Source organism: Cydia splendana, chromosome 10 (genome assembly GCF_910591565.1).
Source record: "Cydia splendana chromosome 10, ilCydSple1.2, whole genome shotgun sequence".
NCBI lineage: Eukaryota > Metazoa > Arthropoda > Insecta > Lepidoptera > Tortricidae > Cydia > Cydia splendana.
In genome coordinates this window covers 13,058,947-13,077,979 of record NC_085969.1, presented here as the reverse complement: position 1 = coordinate 13,077,979, position 19,033 = coordinate 13,058,947, and the positions used below count along the sequence as shown (strand labels likewise).

The 19,033-nt window shown below is 42.1% G+C and overlaps 2 protein-coding genes across 2 annotated transcripts in view; one reads left to right on the top strand and one right to left on the bottom strand.

The window, feature by feature from the left end:
• LOC134794343 (ATP synthase subunit s, mitochondrial) overlaps positions 1–19,033 on the top strand; it is a 242,433-nt gene that overhangs the window by 189,578 nt on the left and 33,822 nt on the right. The window lies entirely within an intron of this gene.
• Positions 404–19,033, bottom strand: part of LOC134794346 (BLOC-3 complex member HPS1) — a 36,855-nt gene continuing 18,225 nt past the window's right edge. Inside the window, exons 9-12 of the mRNA XM_063766139.1 lie at positions 11,207–11,330; positions 9,648–9,795; positions 3,007–3,206; positions 404–1,807 (exon numbers count right to left, since the gene is read on the bottom strand). Coding sequence (XP_063622209.1) covers positions 1,630–1,807; positions 3,007–3,206; positions 9,648–9,795; positions 11,207–11,330 — 650 coding nt within the window. The 3' untranslated portion in view covers positions 404–1,629. The remainder of the gene's footprint in view (positions 1,808–3,006; positions 3,207–9,647; positions 9,796–11,206; positions 11,331–19,033) is intronic.

The following is a 19,033-nucleotide window of genomic DNA, read 5'->3' as shown; positions in this document are numbered from 1 at the left end:
AAGCTAATATAATAGGGTATTATCAGCATTATCAACCTTAAGACCAGACCTCATATGTATAGGGTGATATAGTTATGTCTGACCATACTCTGAGGGGTGAATAATAATATGTATGTAGGTTATACTGAACAACAACTTTAATATGGGGCCAACCCCGAAATTGAGAAAACAATCTCCGAACATTGACATATTCACCGAAGTGTATGGGACGGAAGTTTATTTTTGTGCGTTTTCGAGATTAGCCCAGTATTGCTGGGTCACGAAGTAAAAGTTGTTCAGTAGGGGGCCGTCCATTAATTGAGGGGTTTTGAGGATTATTTTACCCCCCTCCCCTGAGATGTCGTGAGTTTTTTTTGGATCCCCTCCCTCCCCCTTTAATCTCACGTGAGATCAAATTGTTACAATTTACTACCCGAAAAAATTTACGTGGTATTTGCCAAAACACCCTCTCCCCCATGGGCCCCACGTGAGATTTGGTTTGACTCCTTCCCCCCCCTGAAGCCGTCATGTAATTAATGGACGCCCCCTATAATGTATAATGCGTTTGGCTGTACAGGTACTTAATTGTATAGATAGATTAACAGAATCTTATTTACTACGGCCATCAAAATAACATTTTCAAAGAACAAACATGTTATAAAACTAATTGTAACAAACAAAAATAAAATATAATTTAGATGCCATAATTTATATTAGGTTACTTTACAATTAACATGATTATTAATTTGCCTACAATAGTAAAGCAATCACAATACTTATAATTACATCAACTACAGTTAGTATAGAAATAAATTCGGAAAAAATATTCCAAACAACAGAGGCTCGAATTGGAAGCAGTATTGTAATAAAACTAATAAACTTTGGCATGTTTAGCCTCAATGTTTTAAGGATGATACATACAATACACATTTTTACACACATACATACACATTATACATTTTTGATTATCAGAATGGCACCTTGAGGTGGTAAATGACACATTTGACACAGTTTCCTTGTTCTATTAAAGACCAGGAACACGCTGTTGTAAGCCCTATGAGCTATGACTTATCTTATTAGCTTCAGCCAAGTCATAACAGGCTACATTACCTAAGTAAAATAGCAACTAAAAAATACCCTCAGTTTGAAACGCAATGAGACCAAAAATGTAGAAAACTATGAATGCGTCTATTTATCTAATTTATCTTAACTAAGCAAGGAAAATGTTCCTACCTTATTTAGAACTTTATCTCTTTTTGATAAGGTTCAAACCTTATGAACAAACCGTCGCTTTTATAGTACCCATTTAAGGATCTAATAATGGGGAAGGCAAAACAGCCATTTTGATCATCAATGGCATCCAATTCCATACAAAAATTGTACCATCGCCGAGAGCGCCATTTACTATTGGATTGAATTGACCGAATATCAAATTCCATATACAATAAAACCCGCTTTAGAAGTTTCTAAGGGGTCCCGTCGAAAGAGTCTCAAGCGGGAAAGCGTATTAAGAGTCCGTGATAAAATGTATGAAAACAAGCAGGGACCAGTGTAGAAAGGCGTATTAGATACGTGATCTTACTATGAGGGGTTCTACTGTAAATACACATATATATAATCGTCGAGAGTTTAGTTTTTACCCCTCCTTCATTAAAGCAAGTCTGTAGCAGTCGCAGGGTTGTCAGTGAACAGCTCGTGCACCGTGTGAGCCAGCCGGCGCGCCTGCTGCACGGCCGTGGTGGCGGGTAGCAGCCCTAGGTGCACGCATATCAGTTCCTTGATGGTCACTCCTTGGGAGTCGTTTGGGAAGGCGAGCTCCACAAGTTGCCTGGAAAGAGAAATAATTTCAGTTTTATTTTAAATTCAAAATCCAATTTGTTGATCATTCCGTAAAAAAAATCATTTGAAACCTCAAATTCAAACCAAAATTTAAACGCAATTAGATCAATTCTTTGAAACGACGTTCATTTTTTTATTCTTTGCCTGTTTCCTCTTGACGCTTAAACCGCCAAGGGCGTCGCCAGCTGATGGGCTAGGTGGGGGCGGTTCATATGGCCAAGGGTTCATACATTTTGTTCTCCAGCTGCATAACTATGTAGATTACAGTTATTAAATTTTATAATCAAACCTGTGGACGTTGACCTCGGTGCCTAGCGAAGATGCCAATCGTTATCGCCGTAGTGAACGATACGGTGATATCTCCCTGTCGCACTAATATAGAAGAGTGATAGAGAGATTACCGTTTCGTTTCCTAAGGCGCAACAGTATTAGGTCCTCCGACTCGAAGACGAACGTCACGCGGCGCAAGTATGCGTTTAAACTAGGGCATGCTCCCGGGAATTTCGGGTTCTCATATTCCCGGGAATTCCCGGGAATTTTATAGTGTCAAAAGAACCGGTACTGAAGACCGGTACCGGTACTTCCCGGTTCTCATCATATGACTATTTATTATTCCCATTTCAATAGTAGTAATGTTTTAGTGCTTTACCTCGGGATGGTGCTATGAAACGGGGGACCCAAATAACCCTAGAATCCCAAAAAAAATTTAGCCTTCCCATAGAAAACGTCGACATCCACTCGACCAAAATCTATAAAACACCAAAAAAAATTTTGTGATTTCGGAGTTGGTCCCATAGAAAAAGTTGTTCAGTATGGCCTACCTAATTACCTCACACAATAGTCCAATGACCCTGTATAGTGCTGCGTGCATCGACTACGCTACGGCCGTGTGGCCGGGCCCAGGCGGAGGCAATGTGTGCCGGTTAATTTCGTAAAATAGATTGGAACGCCAATTACGTGTTTGTTTATAATAAAATAAGTAATTTATTAATTCTTATGCAAATTACTTATATGAAAATAAGTCATTCATAAAGATTGTACGCTAACACAAACAATTTCTTAAATGTAATCAAAAGATGCCTTGAGAACCGGGAATCCCGGTTCCTGCCATGCCCAGAACCGGGAAATGAAATTGTTGGTACCGGGACCGGTACTGCATGCCCTAGTTTAAACCCACATAACCCTAACCTGTAGAAGGAGTTGAGGATGTCCCCGGGCGGCGGCAGCGCGCGCACGGCGGCGGGGTGCGGCGCGCGCTGGGGGCGGGCGGGCGCGGCGCGGCGCTCCCACCACAGCACCGAGCACGAGTGCAGCGCGCCGCGCCGCCACGTCGCCGCGCTGTAGCCCTCGCGCGCCAGCGCCGCGCAGCGGGACACTATGCTGTGCACCTGGAGACACCGCAGATTGAAAATGATAATAGCAAATAAATGCTGCACTCGATGACGGGTAGCTAGCTCCCTGCCTAACAGTGTTGGGCATTCAAGAATAAAATCATTATTTAAATAAGAATTCGTAGGAATAAAATCATCTCGATTTTATTCCCGTCAAAAATATTCAAATAATTTTGATCGGGAATAATTCATATGAGAAAAAATTGAATGAGAATAACTTATTCTTAATCAAATAAATATAATCATGATTTTTAATCGAAATAATATTCCACGAATAAAAATGTAGTTCGGGTACCGTATAGGTACTAATTACGTATAGTAGATGTAATAGTAGTTAGTCTCTTGTCTAATTTATACGTATTTTATGGAATAAAATCTTACAAACTGACTGTCGCATATCGCATAGTTTCAGTAACCGTATTATTTTTAATTTACTAACCAAATCATTAGGTTCAATTTAGCTGGTCTAGGGGCCTAGCCAAGATGCCAATCGTTTGCGCTCCGACAACGAAGCGCTTTGTCTCTATCACTCTTACATATTAGTGCGATAGAGAGACGGAGGTAGCGTTTCGTTGACGTAGCGCAAACCATTGGCATGTTGGCTACGCACTCAAGGTGCCTAGCCAAGATGCCAATTTTTGTTTTTAATTTAATAATCAAATCAAGTAAATTTAACCGTTCTGGGGGCCTAGTCAACATGCCAATCGCTTGCGCTCCAACAACTAAGCGCTTTCTGTCTCTATCACTCTTACATATTAGTGCGATAGAGATTTTTGAATTTAATAACCAAATCATTAGGTAAATTTAGCTGTTCTGGAGGCCTAGCCAACATGCCAATCGCTTGCGCTCCAACTACGAAGCGCTTTCTGTCTCTATCACTCTTACATATTAGTGCGATAGAGACACAAAGATAGCGTTTTTTGTCGTAGCGCAAACGTTTGGCATGTTGGCTACGCTCCCAATGTGCCTAGCCAAGGTGCCAATTTTTGTTTTTATTTTAATAACCAAATCATTAGGTAAATTTAGCTGTTCTGGGGGCCTAGCCAACATGCCAATCGCTTGCGCTCCAACAACGAAGCGCTTTCTGTCTCTATCACTCTTACATATTAGTGCGATAGAGAGACAGAGATAGCGTTTCGTTGTCGTAGCGCAAACGATTAGCATATTGGCTATGCACTCAAGGTAGGCCCAAGGGTGGCTAGGCAACCAAGATGCCAATTTTTGTTTTCAATTTAATAACCAAATCTTTGGGTATAATTTAGCTGTTCAGGAGGCCTAGCCAATATGCCAATCGCTTGCGCTCCGACAACGAAGCGCATTCTGTCTCTATCACTCTTACATATTAGTGCTCTATCCCACTAATATGTAAGAGTGATAGACAGAAAGCGCTTCGTTGTTGGAGCGCAAGCGATTGGCATGTTGACTAGGCCCCCAGAAGAGCTAAACTTACCTAATGATTTGGTTATTAAATTAAAAACAAAAATTGGCATCTTGGCTAGGCACCTTGGGAGCGTAGCCAACATGCCAAACGTTTGCGCCACGACAACAAAACGCTATTTCTGTCTCTCTATCGCAATAATATGTAAGAATGATAGAGACAGAAAGCACTTCGTTGTCGGAGCGCAAGCGATTGGCATATTGGCTAGGCCCCCTGAACAGCTAAATTTACCTAATGATTTGGTTATTAAATTAAAAAATCTCTCTATCGCACTAATATGTAAGAGTGATAGAGACAGAAAGCGCTTAGTTATTGGAGCGCAACACTCCGCGTAGAGCTGAAAGCTCGGAGCGTCCGACGGGTTCGCCCTTCCCACAACTTCCGCAAGTGTTTTAAAAGCGAAGGCCGAAGAGAGGTAATACCTATAGTGCTTTTTTAAACACGTAACAATAGTAACCTAATCAATCAGTAGTACAAGTACAATTACGGCTGTGTGCCAGATACAGCCTAGTCGCATTTTTTGTCTTCAGTCCGACTCACGCTTGAACATAAAGGCACGCCTCATCGGGACGCCTCGGGGCTTCGTTCTTATGCGGCTATCGGCCTAGTGCCTTCGCAATAGCTGTCTACACCACGTTTCACGTGGGCCATTGCGGATGTGTCCCTAAAAAAGCTTAATCGCATTTTTGTTCTTAAATCCGACTCACGCTTGACTCTAGATTTTTAATAGGTTTTCCTGTCATCTTTAGGTAAAGAACTATTTTGTGTATTCTTTTCAAAATTTTAGACCCTGTAGAATCGGAGATAGAGGGGGGAATGGTAATTTTTTATCTATTTTCTTGAATAACTTCTAAACTTTTTATCCTAAATTTATAATAAATTTATAATATATTTGAGATTCTCACAATGAGCCCTGTCGTTTGATATGTAACACGATATAGTTTGCAAAAATTTGTTTTTTAATTTTTTCATTTACCCCCCAAAAGTAGTCCCTACGTTTAAAATTCATTTGTTGACGTTACATGTCCGTCTTTGGGTCACAGACTTACCAAATGTGTACCAAATTTCAACTTAATTGGTCCAGTAGTTTCGGAGCAAATAGGCTGTGACAGATGGACAGACGGACGGACAGGCAGACGCACGAGTGATCCTATAAGAGTTCCGTTTTTTCCTTTTGAGGTACGGAACCCTAAAAAGGGTTAAAATTTCGGATTCTGACCCATCTCGCTTCGGTCGGTTTGATTCCCAATTTAGCAATTAAGATTCTGTGAATACTGGAACATTCAATCTTGCTGTATATTCACTGCGGAGGTCAATTTACTCGTATGTTCTGTTCTGTGACGCCGATGAACTGATCAGTCATGTTGTGTTAGTAAACTTAAATCGGGTATTTTCAGTTCGAGAAACAGTTTTAGTGTTACTATTGCTTGAAACTGCCAAAATTATAAATAGAGATAAGCATATTAGGCCGTCTGTATCGGCCCTAAATCACTGAAGTTTGTTAATACAACCCAACTGCAACTTGTATGGAAGCTGCACGCCGACTGCACGCCAATTGCAACGGCGGCGTGCAGTTCAACAAAATGACCCTGAACCCTGGCAGTACCTAACGGAACTCAGGTTTGGTGCAACATAATAGGCAAACGCTGTTTTGGTCATCCGACTCGTTTTTATGAGCACTTGGGAGATACCCAAAATAGAGCTGGAGCTGAACCCTGGTAGTATTTAGTGGAACTCAGGTTTGTTGCAATATAGGTACACGATGTTTTGGTCATCTCACTCGTCTTGATGAGCACTTAGGAGAGTAGTACTACCCAAGATAGAGCTGATGCTGAACTCTGGCAGTACCTAGTGGAACTCGGGTTTTATACAATATAGGCACACACTGTTTTGGTCATCCGACTCGTCTTTTTTAGCACTTAGGAGATACTCACGATAGAGCTGTAGCTGAACCCTGGCAGTATTTAGTGGAGCTCACGTTTGTTGCAACATAGGCACACGCTGTTTTGGTCATCTCACTCGTCTTGATGAGCACTTAAGACAGCAAATTATACGTAAGTTTATGTGCGGAGCAGCATGATCACCACCAGTAGGTGTCCTGACGGGATAGTTTTACGCTCAATTGTGAGGTGTGGACGCATAAATAAATTCAAGGACATTGACTTGCTGACCCAACATTATGTAGGAAAGCCAGTTGGCTTCCTTACAAAAAGTACTGGGCGACCGTGTAGGATGTAATAAGCGCTTATGAAATTGTATATTACGTGTGGATGATATTGGCAATTTGATTTTGTCGTCTGGACACGTTTTTAATGGACAAAGTAAAAGCTGTAACAGACAGGCGTACCGGACAGCGACTGGGTTTCAATTAGTAGGTATATTTCTTTCTTGCTCACGTATAGCTGCGTCCTTAACGGACGTATTACGTACCCATTCGATCGAACATGGAACAAGCCTCGGACTGGATCAAAGTCGCGGTCCGGTGCGTTTAGGTAGAAAAACTCCGCGAGCCCTTACAAAGCTCTGCTTTTTGCTAGTTTTTAGGGTTCCGTACCCAAAGGGTAAAAACGGGGCCCTATTTCTAAGACTCCGCTGTCCGTCTGGCCGTCCGTCTGTCTGTCACCAGGCTGTATCTCATGAGTCATGAACCGTGATGTCTCATGACAGTTGAAATTTTCACAGGTGCGCAAGCGATTGGCATGTTGACTAGGCCCCCAGAACGGTTAAATTTACCTGATGATTTGATTATTAAATTAAAAAACAAAAATTGGCATCTTGGCTAGGCACCTTGAGTGCGCAGCCAACATGCCAATGGTTTGCGCTACATCAACGAAACGCTACCTCCGTCTCTCTATCGCACTAATATGTAAGAGTGATAGAGACAAAGCGCTTCGTTGTCGGAGCGCAAACGATTGGCATCTTGGCTAGGCCCCTAGACCAGCTAAATTGAACCTAATGATTTGGTTAGTAAATTAAAAATAATACGGTTACTGAAACTATGCGTTATGCGACAGTCAGTTTGTAAGATTTTATTCCATAAAATAGGTATGAATTAGACAAGAGACTAACTACTATTACATCTACTATACGTAATTAGTACCTATACGGTACTAGGCCCCCAGAACAGCTAAATTTACTTAATGATTTTGTTATTAAATTAAAAACAAAAATTGACATCTTGGCTAGGCACCTTGGATGCGTAGCCAACATGCCAATCGTTTGCGCTACAACAACGAAGCGCTATCTCTGTCTCTCTATCGCACTAATATGGAAGAGTGATAGAGACAGAAAGCGCTAAAAACACCTAAATTGTACCTAATGATTTGGTTACCTATTAAATTAAAAACAAAAATTGGCACCTTAGCTAGGCACCCAATCGTTTGCGCTACGAGTGCTACGACAACGAAACGCTATCTGTCTCTCTATCGCACTAATATGTAAGAGTGATAGAGAGAGACTATGCGCAACTCTACGGAGCGTCAACGTTTGGCATGTTGGCTAAGCACCCTAACCGGATGATAGAACTAGATAGTGTATAGCGGAACTATTCAATGTGTACTATACCTAAACTAAAGTAACAAATATCAAATCAATCCGACTTTTGAATAGAAGGGTGAAAATCAACTTACAAAATATGTATAACCAATTGTACTACAAAAATTAACTTAATTCTAAATAACATTTTAATTGAATAAAACCTTAGTTAGAATAGGCCCACTTCTAGAATAATTATTCTGTTTTTTATTCCGCATTTAAAATAAAAGTCACATGATTTATTCACCTTGATTTTATTCTAAAATAACTAGTGCAAGAATTATTCTAATTCAAATCGATTTGAATAAGAATAAAATTTCTGTTGTTATTTTTATTCTTATTCAAGTTAATTTTTGCCCAACTCTACTGCCTAACTGGCAGGCGTATTATGTGGTGTCGCTTAGATCGTTAACGAAAAGCGCTCATCTTATACGCGAAGTCACATAGCAGCGGTGCGATCGCGGCATGTCGAGCTCATGGTAGACTACCTCCTCAAAATACCTCCTTACCCTTAGTCGCTGCAACTATCATTCTGCAAAGATGCTGTAGCCAATCATGATGATGATACTTTAGCTTATCATTATATACCAGAAAAGCTAAACACGCGCGAGGAATCATAAAGATAAGACGCTTAGGTCCCACAAGGATTGACAAGGATGACCCGCCTGTTGCTATCTCTTTTGCACGCGCATAAATATATTGTTGTCCAGGCCATTATGTCAGCTAACAATGTCACTGTGCAAGCGTGACAGCAATATACTTATGCGCGTGCAATAGAAATAGCAACAAATACTTGCACCGTTGCACCGGGGGTGGGTAGACCCCCCACAAGGTGGACTGACGACCTGGTAAAGGTCGCGGGAGTCCGCTGGATGCGGGTGACGCAACACCGGTCATTGTGGCACTCTTTGGGGGAGGCCTATGTCCAGCAGTGGACGTCCTCTGGCTGATATGATGATGATGATGACTTGCACCGTTTGGGAACTGTTACACATTAGTTGCAAAGTATGAACGAAGTGTATGAGCCCGGGGAACTCCTCCACATACTTGTGCAGCGTTAGTGGACTGTCACTACCGCCTGTCACATTACATTACACATTAGTTACACTCACGGTGTGCGGCGACAGCATGTCCGCACAGTCCGCCATGTCGGGCGCGAGGAACCGGCCCGCGGTGCGGTCCACGTACACGAAGTGTATGAGCCCGGGGAACTCCTCCACATACTTGTGCAGCGTTAGTGGACTGTCACTACCGCCTGTCACATTACATTACACATTAGTTACACTCACGGTGTGCGGCGACAGCATGTCCGCACAGTCGGCCATGTCGGGCGCGAGGAACCGGCCCGCGGTGCGGTCCACGTACACGAAGTGTATGAGCCCGGGGAACTCCTCCACATACTTGTGCAGCGTTAGTGGACTGTCACTACCGCCTGTCACATTACATTACACATTAGTTACACTCACGGTGTGCGGCGACAGCATGTCCGCACAGTCCGCCATGTCGGGCGCGAGGAACCGGCCCGCGGTACGGTCCACGTACACGAAGTGTATGAGCCCGGGGAACTCCTCCACATACTTGTGCAGCGTTAGGGAACTCGCGTCACTACCGCACGTGCACCCACATTATTACACATTAAGCGAAAATATTGATCATACACACAGCTACACATAAGTAAATTGTCTCGTGACATCTAAAGTTTGAAAACGGGTCACACAGATGGTAAGTAATTATACAAAGTAGAATATCTATTTTCTACCTACGTGACGTATACAATAGTTTCAACATGGCCCGATTTTATATAGCACAAAATTACAAATCACGTTTTAAAATGGCAACACCGTTCCAAATTACGTGTCAACCGCATATGACCGCATCAATGTTGCTGGTTTTGTACTTTTTTCTAAAGAAGTTAGAACGAGAAAAGCTTAGTTTAAGTAGTATTTATTTTTCGTACGTTTAACTTGGATAATTTAAATAGAAACTAGAGTCTGACCAAAAAAAGTCTGCAGCGGATTTGATAGCCCACGCAGTGCAAGTCTCATTTATATGTCATAATTTCATAGAAGTTTGACGTTTAAAATAACACTGACTGCGTGGGCTATCAAATCCGCTGCAGACTATTCTTGGTCTGACTCTAGTAACCTTCGAGGAAAAAAAAAACACTAGACCTATAAGTTAAATAAATTAAGTTAATTATAAAATGTGACGTTATCTATGAAAAGGGACCTTATTGTCGATGGCGCTTACGCCATTATTAACGATGCTCCGATATAAATACAATACCGTGCGGCGTAAGCTCAAGCTGATGTTTGGAATTGGTAGACTAGTGGCACTAGCAAGTGAGTGTTTCTTAATGCGTGTATTCTACGGCATTAAGTGTAAATTTGTATTCAATTCAACTCTAGGTAATCTGCTATGGGTCACGAAACAATTTCTGGTTGCAAAAAAAACCATGCTGTAAGCTTAAATAAGTAGGAGCAAATAATAATTCTAGCTAGAACCATTCAAGCACGTATCAAAATGTATGGGGATGCAGCTCTGATAAGCAACCCTTAATACCTACGTTGTTCGGTAGGTATAAGAAAAATTGGATCAAGCAGAATTATGATTGTTCATACAGCGGTATTTACCACAACACACTAATACAAAATTTCTAGTCTTGATATGGACAATAATACACATGCTTTCTTTTCATACAACGCATGCCTTTATAAAACATCGGTTCATAATATTTTAAAGGGACAGGGTCCAGGATCCCGCCAAAGAGTTCACATCAAATGCCTTAAATCTTAATAGATTGAAAGAATTGGACCTTCTTTTCTTTACATTTGTTACGGTCCATATTTAAATTGTAACGCCATTGTTCGCAAGCGATAGCGTCGCGGTGTAGCAATGCGTTTCAATTAAATATGGAATATAACAACTCTACAGAAAGTTCAATTTCCTTTGACTCTAATAAAGTAATTCGTCCTAAAAGTTCAAATGCCTTGTTTATGTAACATGCACAAATTGAAAAGGATATGATCCCATGCTGAAGTATCGCTGAGCTTTGATCTTGAGGAAGTCGACGTAAGGCGCCATTGCTGTCTTCACCTCTTTGAGTGGCGCCGCCAGGTTCAAGCTGGGTATATCCGGTTTTAGAAGCTCTGTAGGACAAGATTTAAGCACAATAAGAATTATTAATATGCTTAAAAGATATGCTCAGGCGGTTTTATGGTATTTTATTTATTACCAACGGACAGGGTTCCGTTTTTGCCATTTTAGCTGCGGAACCCAAAAATATAAGTCATCCTGAGCTATGACGGTCTCCAATGGGGTGTCCATCGCCGTGGCCGTGGTCTGCAAGGTGAAGTTACCCAAAAGCTTGCACACGGTCTTGTCGTCGCACTATTTTTCGCCCCAGTTCTACCAGGACTAAACTGGGCAAGTCACTTCCGGTCCATAGAATGCAAGTAACATGGAACAATCTGTCTCTTGAACAAAACTTTGAAATAGACATATTTAGTGATTCTATACAAAATTTAAAGCGCAGAATGCTAACAAACTTTTAATAAGTAATGTTTACAGTAGTTATAGTCTTTCATGCATGTCTTAATTACTTAACCTATTAATTAGACCAGCGGTGGAACAAAAATGGGTTTTGATAACATTAAAGTTTTTTCTTTTTTGATATGTTATTGCATGCATGTTAAATAACATTTATGTAAAATATTAGAAAATTATAGGTGGAGCGTTCGGCCATATTTAAATATTTCAATTTTGCTAAATAACTGGCACTAGCAAGTGAGTGTTTCTTTATGCGTGTAAAGTGAAAAAGTGAAACTGTCACGTCAAGCGGATGTCTAAATTTTTCTCTCCTAAATATTTATAATTTTTTTAACTCCGTTAATTCAATATCGATTGACGCAAATCACAAACATAAGAGAAAATATCTATTGCTCGAAAATTAATCGAAAAACCTGTTCTTAAGAGTGAACTACGCCAGCAGCATGCCTGGTACAAGTTGCCCTATCTTAGAGTTTCTCCTGCATAATACGGATTAATCACAACAATCAAAGCCATAAGTCGTTCGATTTTGATAAATAAAGTCTTCAATTAACACCCGAAAACCTGATTTCCGGCTACGAAAGACTCCCATCACTAGCGACGGCCTGACTCCAATCCCAAACTCCTTAGGCGCCGACAGCAAAGCCCGAGAGCCTGGCCGGAAACACCAACGAAACGGAAGAAAAGTCTCGCCGCGACGGAGCCCTGTGACATATCAGTGTCATTTTGATAGTTATTTTTGTTTGTTTATTTGTGATTTTAGTACTTATGGTTATGTAAGTTATCTTGTAAGCTCTATTTTAACACTATTACCTACCGATGGCATCACCCCCGCATGCCGACAGCCAGCTCAATACACATTCACAACCAGCCGCTGTGTCGCTCGATGATTATGTTCAATGCCCTCATTGCCCGGCCCCAAAACTTCTGAAAGGTCGCCGAGGCCTCCACATCCACCTAGGCAAGTGTCACAAAACCACCCTCAGCCAAATTCCCACTATATCTCACCCTTCATCAGCTCCAGTACCAATCACTCGCACAAATCTTTCAGATAAACTAAGTTCTTTAAAAAACTCTACGCCCATCATTAAACGCATCCCACGAGGTGCAAGATTTACCGTTGCAAATCATCTAGCAAAAGCCATTGATGACTGCGTAAATGAAAATTCACTATCAAGCTGGGAATGCCTCTTATCGTTCGCATACAACATTTTTAACGTTAACAAAGAAGACCGTAAATCGCTGACTTCCAAAATTAAATTAAATTGCACCCGCCCTCACAACATAGACAATAACCATAACACTCACCATTTCAAACCCAGCCAAATCAATAAGTTAGTCGAATCAAAAATAAACGATGGAGACCTTAAAGGCGCTGCCCAACTTCTGTTTTCCAGCGACACATCTGCTCCAGACACCCCAGAGACTCTGACTGCCCTACAAAGTAAACATCCGCCGGCACCCGCAGTACCTGACCTCCCCGATCCTCCTAGCCCAGCTTTACCATGCCTTCAATGCTCGGAAGACGCAGTCCAAATAGCCATCGCGTCATTTAAAAATGGCTCTGCAGGCGGCTTAGATGGTATAACACCACAACATTTAAAAGACCTAACTTCAGGTATGCCTCTTGGCCAAGGTAATAACTTGCTTGCAAGCATTACTCGTCTAGTTAACTTGATGCTTGCAGGCAAAGTTAATCCTGATATTTTACCAACCCTCTACGGCGCTAACCTCTGCGCCTTGAAAAAAAAAGATGGAGGAATCAGACCCATCGCTGTAGGCTCAACGTTCCGCAGACTAACCTCCAAAATTTGCTGTAAGTATATCATTTCGGACCTAGAAAAAAAATTTCAACCTATCCAACTCGGTTTCGGAAGCAAAGGTGGCTGCGAAGCAGCCGTCCACGCTTGTAGAACTTTTCTGCATAGCCCTGAATGCGAGGTACTGCTGAAAGTAGACGTCAAAAATGCATTTAATTCAGTAGACAGAGGCGCTCTTTTGACAGAAATCCAAAAACATAGTCCTAATATCTATCCATACATGTGGCAGTGCTATAACTCTCCCACAAAACTGTCCTACAAAAAAAACAATATCCTGTCCTGCGTTGGCTGTCAACAGGGTGACCCTCTAGGGCCGGCCATCTTCAGCCTAGCTATTCATCCCATTATTTCGGCTCTAAATTCTAAATTCAACGTTTGGTACCTCGACGATGGTAGCTTGGGAGGCAAAGCGAATTTCGTTCTTAATGATCTTTTATCCATCATCAACCAATTCAAATCAATAGGACTAGAACTTAACTCAAACAAGTGTGAACTCTATATCAATCCAGACATTCCGGACAAGCTGCAAATCCAGCAAAACTTCGAAACCATCTGTCCAGGCATTAAAATCCTGCAAAAAGACTCGCTCTGCCTCCTTGGTGCACCTGTTTTCGAGGAATCATTCCCTGATTTCATCAACTCAAAAGTTCATATTTTCTCAGAATTCTCGGACAGACTCCTCGAAATTAATTCCCACATGGCACTCTGTATTCTACGTTCTTGCCTTTTCGTTCCCAAATTTACATATTCCCTACGCTGTAGTCCCTTATGGAAGTTTCCAAACATAACCGCGTCCATAGACTCAATACTGCACACTCAGCTGGAAAAAATCTTAAATGTCAATATTAGCGATCGCCAATTCCTTCATGCCACCCTACCGATTAGATTCGGAGGTCTCGGCATCCGTCAAATATCAGGTGTCGCCTTACCCGCGTTTCTGTCCTCAGTACATAGTACGCTAACCCTCGTAGGCAAAATCCTTACGCCATCACTCCGTGGTTTCGAGGTAGCGTACTTGTCTGAGGCAGAAGACGCCTGGAAAATGGCCTGCCCTGGAAGAGACCTACCCATCAATAAATCAGTTCAGAGAATCTGGGATCAACCTATCTGCACACAAGTACATTCCCACCTCTTAAACTCTTGCTCCACCAGCCAGGAAAAAGCACGCATTCTGGCTGTATCGGAAAGAGAGTCCGGCTCCTGGCTACATGCTCTCCCCTCCTCCAACCTTGGTACATTACTCGATAGCAATACCCTCAGGCTGGCTGTCGGTCTTCGCCTGGGTTCTAACATTGTCACACCCCATCGCTGCCCCTGCGGAACTTTTGTGGACAGCCTTGGACACCACGGTCTATCTTGTCCTAAGAGTGCCGGCCGCCTATCACGCCATGCCTGCCTCAACGACATCCTCCGTCGGGCCTTCATCAGCGCCAACGTTCCAGCCATTCTCGAGCCACCTGGCCTCGCGCGTGACGATGGCAAGAGGCCCGACGGAATGACCCTTGTTCCTTGGAGCATGGGACGGCCCCTTATTTGGGACGCAACATGCGTGGACACCCTGGCACCGTCCCACCTCGGTTCAACATCTTTGAGAGCTGGCGGGGCGGCCACAGCTGCTGAGGCGGCAAAATGCCGCAAATATATAGCGCTCACTGACCGGCATATATTTGCGGCATTTGCAGTCGAAACTCTGGGACCGTGGTGCCCAAGAGCTCACAAACTAATCCGGCAGATATCAAAAAAAATCATCGAGGTCACCGGGGACCGTAAGGCTGGCTCGTTCCTCGCCCAACGGATTGGCATAGCCATCCAAAGGGGGAACGCAGCCAGCCTCATGGGAACCCTTCCACAGGGATCGGACCTGGGTGATCTAGCCTAATATATACATATTGGGCTAGGTCACCCATGCTATGTTTTATTTATTTTTTAGGTATTAGTTTTAGTTTTGTAGGTAGTTTTAATTTTAGGTTATCTTTTATTGTAATAAGTTTGATATTAATTATGTTTATGGTTTTAAATAAAATAATACTATGTAAATATAAAATTAAAGTTACAAAAAACTGTAACATGTTCAATAACACTTTAATTTATTCACAATATTCGGTTTTTAGAAATCTGGAACAGCTGCTTTCTGGTGAAAGTAAAAACACGAATTACTTTGTCAATAAAGAATTAAAGTAGCTGATATTGTAAAATTACGATATTATCTATCAACTTAGTATACTTGTAAAAAATTAGAAATGTAGACAATGTGCTTGTCTAGATATTGATTTCTGGTTAAGCAGTATAGCCAATATTGAATTAAAGTTTGTAGAGTTAAGAGCGCTATTACATTTCGGCGTTGAGCGAGTTTAGGTATTTTACGCGCTGCGGCAGGCCGTGCGAGCTCAGTACGCCGATCCCTTCTACCACACTCGCACTACAATGATGGATTAAACATTCTTGATCCTTCGCGAAGCATATTGAAATCAAACATAACAACACTAACTGTACTTAACTTTTAAAGTTCTAAAACTGTTATTTGGTAAGTACGAAAATACTAAATGCAGTGCAAATGTACATAGGGGCTGTTCATAAATTACGTCATCTATTTATGACGATTTTTGACCCCCACTCCCCCCCCCCTCAAATCATCCAAAAATCAAGCTTCGGATGAATCTGTTTCCTCCTACGTCATGTTACCATCATCCGATGTCCAGACCCCCCCCCCCCACTCCTCCCATTTGAAACGACGTAATTTATGAATAGCCCCATACTTGTACTTATGAAGGTATATTACTCGAAGGAAATTATAGGTACCTACTCGCTTATTTACATGTTTCGTCATTGCATTTGGTACCTATAGGTTGTCAAGTTTGTATCAACGAGGGTTTAAAAACGAACTGGTACTGAGGATCTGATGATGATTAAGGTGGTCACGGATACCAATCAACCATGTAGTAACATGATTAGGCTCGTTTGATTCGTCTCAACAAGATCTTTGACACTGAAGATACACAGGGTCTGATGATGGAGCTGGAAGGTGTCCACGGGTACCAGTCTATCATGTAACTAAACAACTTCGTGTTTGGGCTCGTTTGATTCGTCTCAACAAGATCTTTGACACAAGACAGTACTCAGGGTCTGATGATGGAGCTGGAAGGTACCATTACCAATCAACCATGCAACTAAACCACATCGTGTTTAGGATCGTTTGATTCGTCTCAACAAGATCTTTGACACTAGGTGATACTCAGAGTCTGATGATGGAGCTGGAAGGTGGTCACCGGTACCAATCAACCATGCAACTAAACCATTTCGTGTTTAGGCACGTTTTATTCATCTCAACAAGATCTTTGACACAAGGTAGTACTCAGGGTCTGATGATGGAGCGCGAAGGTGGCGACGGGTACCTGTCTATCATCATCAGCTCCATCATCAGACCCTGAGTAGTATCTTGTGTCAAACATCTTATTGCGACGAATCAAACGAGCCCAAACACGAAGTGGTTCAGTTACATGGTAGACTGGTACCCATGGCCACAGTCCAGCTCCATCATCAGACCCTGAGTACTAACTTGTGTCAAAGATCTTGTTGCGACGAATCGAACGAAGCCAAACACGAAGTGGTTTAGTTGCATGGTTGATTGGTACCGGTGACCACCTTCCGGATCCATCATCAGACCCTCAGTACTACCTTGTGTCAAAGATCTTGTTGCGACAAATCAAACGAGCCCAAACACGAAGTGGTTCAGTTACATGGTAGACTGGTACCCGTGGCCACAGTCCAGCTCCATCATCAGACCCTGAGTACTAACTTGTGTCAAAGATCTTGTTGAGACGAATCAAACGAGCCTAAACACGAAGTGGTTTAGTTGCATGGTTGATTGGTACCGGTGACCACCTTCCGGCTCCAACATCAGACCCTGAGTACTATCTTGTGTCAAAGATCTTATAGAAACGAATAAAACGAGCCTAAACACGAAGTGGTTTAGTGGCATGGTTGATTGGTACCGGTGACCACCTGCCGGCTCCATCATCAGACCCTGAGTACTATCTTGTGTCAAAGATCTTGTTGAGACGAATCAAACGAGCCTAAACACGAAGTGGCTTAGTTGCATGGTTGATTGGTACCGGTGACCACCTTCCGGCTCCATCATCAGACCCTGAGTATTATCTTGTGCCAAAGATCTTGTTGAGACGAATCAAACGAGCCCAAACACGAAGTGGTTTAGTTGCATGGTTGATTGGTACCGGTGACCACCTTCCGGCTCCATCATCAGACCCTGAGTACTATCTTAAGTCAAAGATCTTGTTGAGACGAATAAAACGAGCCTAAACACGAAGTGGTTTAGTTGCATTGTTGATTGGTACTGGTGACCACCTTCCGGCTCCATCATCAGACCCTGAGTACTATCTTAAGTCAAAGATCTTGTTGAGCCGAATCAAACGAGCCCAAACACGAAGTGGTTTAGTTGCATGGTTGATTGGTACCGGTGACCACCTTCCGGCTCCATCATCAGACCCTGAGTACTATCTTGTGTCAAAGATCTTGTTGAGATGAATAAAACGAGCCTAAACACGAAGTGGTTTAGTTGCATGGTTGATTGATACCGGTGACCACCTTCCGGCTCCATCATCAGACCCTGAGTCAAACTATCTTGAGTCAAATAAATACATATATAGAATGTCAGGTCGTTTCAAATATTTTTAATCCTGTCCGGTAGTTTATTAAACTGTACCATTATAAATTATAATACTATAAAAACGGTGCTAGGATCAAAGTCTCTCGTTGCGGTTTACACGCACACAGTATAGCGTTTTACACGGCGCCCGCCGCACACAATGATAAAAAACCTCGTCGTCGCCGTTGAAAATGTGCGGAGTCGACCGACACACGTCCTGCCTCTACAAGCTCTGCCGCGGCACTGAGCTGGCGCAGCGCGCGTCATCGGTAATATAGAGTAGTTTTTAAAAAATTGCCAAAAAATTATAGTAGAATTTCATAAACACTAATGTATACCAACAGTATAAGCAAACGTTGCAGATTGCTTGAGTATGAAAATGACTTCGATATTAAGTAGATTTTCGTAGGAATTGACACTTGTTTCGGAGAGAAAATCGAGTTCGTTTTACTTTGATTTTCTCTTTCTCAAAGGTATGTAGGAAAAATATAGTTTGATATGCCTAAAGTACAGGGTATTAGTAATACAAAATAGCCAGGTTTAGCAGAGTAAAATTCTCAACATTTCCAAATAAGAGCTCGCCATTCAGTGCTTCACGGGGTTTTTCGGAAACGACCATCAGAAAAAAAATCATTACTAATTTAATAAGTCCTTTTTCTAATATTTACAACGATATTTATAAAGATAAGAAGACGCTTTTACTGGAACACGTACTCATTGTTTCTAATAATGAGCGCAAAGTCCTGAATTTCGTCGACTAGTATCATCAATTTTGCATTATTTCGACTTTTCTTGTAAGAGCGCTCTTAATATTACACGG